At 39.6% G+C, this 3,099-nt stretch overlaps 1 protein-coding gene across 1 annotated transcript; it reads left to right on the top strand.

The window, feature by feature from the left end:
- The first annotated feature begins 250 nt into the window (after positions 1-250).
- LOC139732523 (uncharacterized) lies at positions 251-1,129 on the top strand. Its single transcript, XM_071643378.1, has one exon. The coding sequence runs from the start codon at positions 251-253 to the stop codon at positions 1,127-1,129; it is 879 nt and encodes a 292-aa protein (XP_071499479.1).
- Positions 1,130-3,099: the final 1,970 nt, after the last annotated feature.

Raw genomic sequence — 3,099 nt, forward strand, 5'->3', positions numbered from 1 at the left:
AGATGAAAAAGTGTTAATTAGAATGAGGTTAAAGGTAATTTGAAAGCTTCAAAATGAATTGAATGAAGAGATAATAGAACTGAAATACCGAACATGTCATCTACGCTAAGTTTTGCTAAATTCAATGCAGCAATAATAAGCAACTGGACTGACAAAGGTGCGAATTTGGCCAGGAAAACTTATAATATAATGATAGAATAAGTCGTCTCCATTATCGCTGATTATCACAACTGTTTTTGCAGGTTTCGGAATGTCTCTGTCAACTCTCATACACTCAATAGCTTTGAATGAGTACTTCACGCAGTCGTTCGCATTCTACCAAGTGGTAACGCAGTGCGGCATGGCAATCGGAGCAGCTTTCCTGCCTTTCATGATGGAGAGGAGCTTAGAAGCGTACGGTATTAGAGGAGCATTTCTAATCATGGGTGGGATTTGCCTGAATACGGTTCCTTGTGGAGCTACGATAAGAAGTCGCACGGACTATGCGAAGTCAAGGAATGCTTCGGCTCTTCCGGATGAGTTGTCTTCCTTGACTGAGACGAACGAAGATGAAATAACACGTGTCGGAGCAGAAATACCATTGGACAACACGCCCACTTCTATCTGGGACTCGTTGCTTAACAGGTTGACCAAAAACATCTTTATTCTAGAGCCTGTATTTGCCATATTATCCCCTGCGATGGGCTTGGTTTATTTCTTGTTTTACGCCTGGTATCTCTTCTTAGTACCTCGTCTGGAGTGGATTGGAATCGACCCTTCTCGCGCGGTCTACCTCGCTAGCCTAGCCGGGTTTGCGGGCTTCGCTGGGATGCTCACCCTCCTGGCGGTGATGCGGAAATTTGGTGACTCGGTTCTTCCAAATTTGGTGTTGTCTTCCCTTGCCGCCATTAGCCTATTTGTGATCCAGTTCAACGAGTCATTCGTCTACCAAGCTGTTCTGACGTTCTGTCAAGGTTTCATCATAATTCCCGTTAATACGACAGCACTGACTATGACGAAAATATCGATTGTGCATGAGCAAAACATGTCCGCTGCACTGACGGTAGCGTTTTTTATGAGTGGAGCTGGGACACTATTGGGGGACACGATTTCAGGTATTGTTAAAAGGAGACCTCCAGACGATTTTTAGACTATATTGCATTTGGAAATATATGAATTGGTTATACTGGGTACAGGGTTTCAGAATTGATAGTGATTGGGATGAAGGGTAAGAATGATTTCAAAGTTCATAACTAATCACATTGAAAATGGATGATGACATACGGCAGCTTCAAATGATCATAAACATGCATAAGAAACATATTATTTCTTATTTCTAAAACAAACACATTCGTGGGCCTTGTTTCATTTTTTCTGAAATTTGAAAGAATTTGATCAGTATTTCGCTTTACAACCTCAATCTACGAAAGGAAACCTTTCGAAAATCTTGATGCTGTAAATTGCTTTGAATTTCTGTTTCATCTCGATTTCGATTCTAGTCCAATGTATTAAGCATTATCCCACCCCCCCCCCCCAAGAAAAGCACGGCTTGAAAGATAACTTGCTGTACAAAACGACAGTATGCCTTTTCAATATTTCATACTGTTTCTTTAGTCTGGACCATTGTTTCAAAAGTTCCTAAGGTAGAGAATACATAACTTAAACAATGTTAAAATCATTCGGTCCCTAACGACATGCCTGAATCAATGTATATAAAGTCAATATGTTATAGTTATGCTAAGCCTATTACATAAAAAAATCAAAGCAAATTTGATTAATTCACATATTCATATGCTGAGGTAAAATTTTGAATAAGTGAAAGTCAAAAGAAAAACAGTAATCATGTACATCGATTTGTGTACATGCTCTCCATTCTTCCCATCCTCGCCATATGCCGTCCCAAGGGGTATTGTCACCATCTGAATCTTATACAACCCAGATTCCACAATATACTGTTGATTTTCTTTGGATGCAATCAACGATCGGTGATCGTCCACATTTTCAATAGCATTATAAACTACATGTATATGTAATCTCTTTTGCGGCTGTGTGTGTTTGTGTCACTTATTATCATAATACATGATTATTTTTGTTTCTTATTAACCTGAAATGAAGGAGCACTGGTCGACATGACGCAGTCCTACAATGTGGTCTTCACCATGATGGGGACAGGCTTTCTTCTACTTCTCATGGACTATTTTGTGGTGGCGATACTGGTTTCGCGGAGAAAAGCGCGACAAAACACCTCGCTATAATACTGTTGACAGGATTGATACAAGTTAATTCGTTATTGAAATATATAGCATGTATCGAGTTTGAGTTTGAATTTCTCATATCAACAGCAAAACTGGAAACTTCAAATTTTAAATATCAACAACAAGCTAGTTTGCTAGAAGACATATTTCTGACGGTAGACTTCGACCAGGAGTCGACGGAGAAGTTCTTGGTGAAGTTAAAACCTGTAACTTCATTTCTACAGCGCTAAAACATCTTGCAACATCGCGAATAATCACATTGGTCTCTCCATCTTCTGACAAGACATTGACCGCTCACACCGCATCGGCAATCACAACAAACACCCCCATGAACACAGCAACATACTGGCGAGGAAGAAGCAATACCCCACTGTGGTCAAGTTGGAAGGGGTCATACATCAGAAGGCTACACGACAACTTCTCTTGTCGCAGGTGTCTGAACTTTGTGATCCAAGAACAATTGACTCAGACAAATCTTCATCTCTTAGAAGAAAAGGGATGACCAATCTGCCTCGTCTGATAATGGCTGTGTACATGCCAAAGTCATGCCAGCTAATGGGAAAACTCTAAACAAAGTTATTCAAAGTATAAAAGTAATTTGGATGCGTTGTAAACGATGGCCTACAAGCTGAACTTGGTCCTGGTCAGTTCTACGCTTAGCACATTTTCTTACTTTGCTTAGCTTCTTTCATAAACGTTGATAGTGTGATTTCGTAATGTACTTATAAATCTACATACATTTCATGCTTTTATTTCCAAACAAACAATCTACTGCTAATCTTTTAAGAGATAGATGGCGATAAAATGCGTACCATTATAGAGATATATCTTCCTTTTATAGAGAGTGGCTGGTCATTATCCAGTT

This window comes from Diadema antillarum, unplaced genomic scaffold (assembly GCF_040938485.1).
Source record: "Diadema antillarum isolate AM-2024a unplaced genomic scaffold, OU_Dant_1.0 seq00000430_RagTag, whole genome shotgun sequence".
NCBI classification, from domain to species: domain Eukaryota; kingdom Metazoa; phylum Echinodermata; class Echinoidea; order Diadematoida; family Diadematidae; genus Diadema; species Diadema antillarum.

Bases quoted from the DNA above. Each gene is read 5' to 3' on its own strand.
- LOC139732523 (XM_071643378.1), top strand. From the start codon at position 251: ATGTCTCTGTCAACTCTCATACACTCAATAGCTTTGAATGAGTACTTC.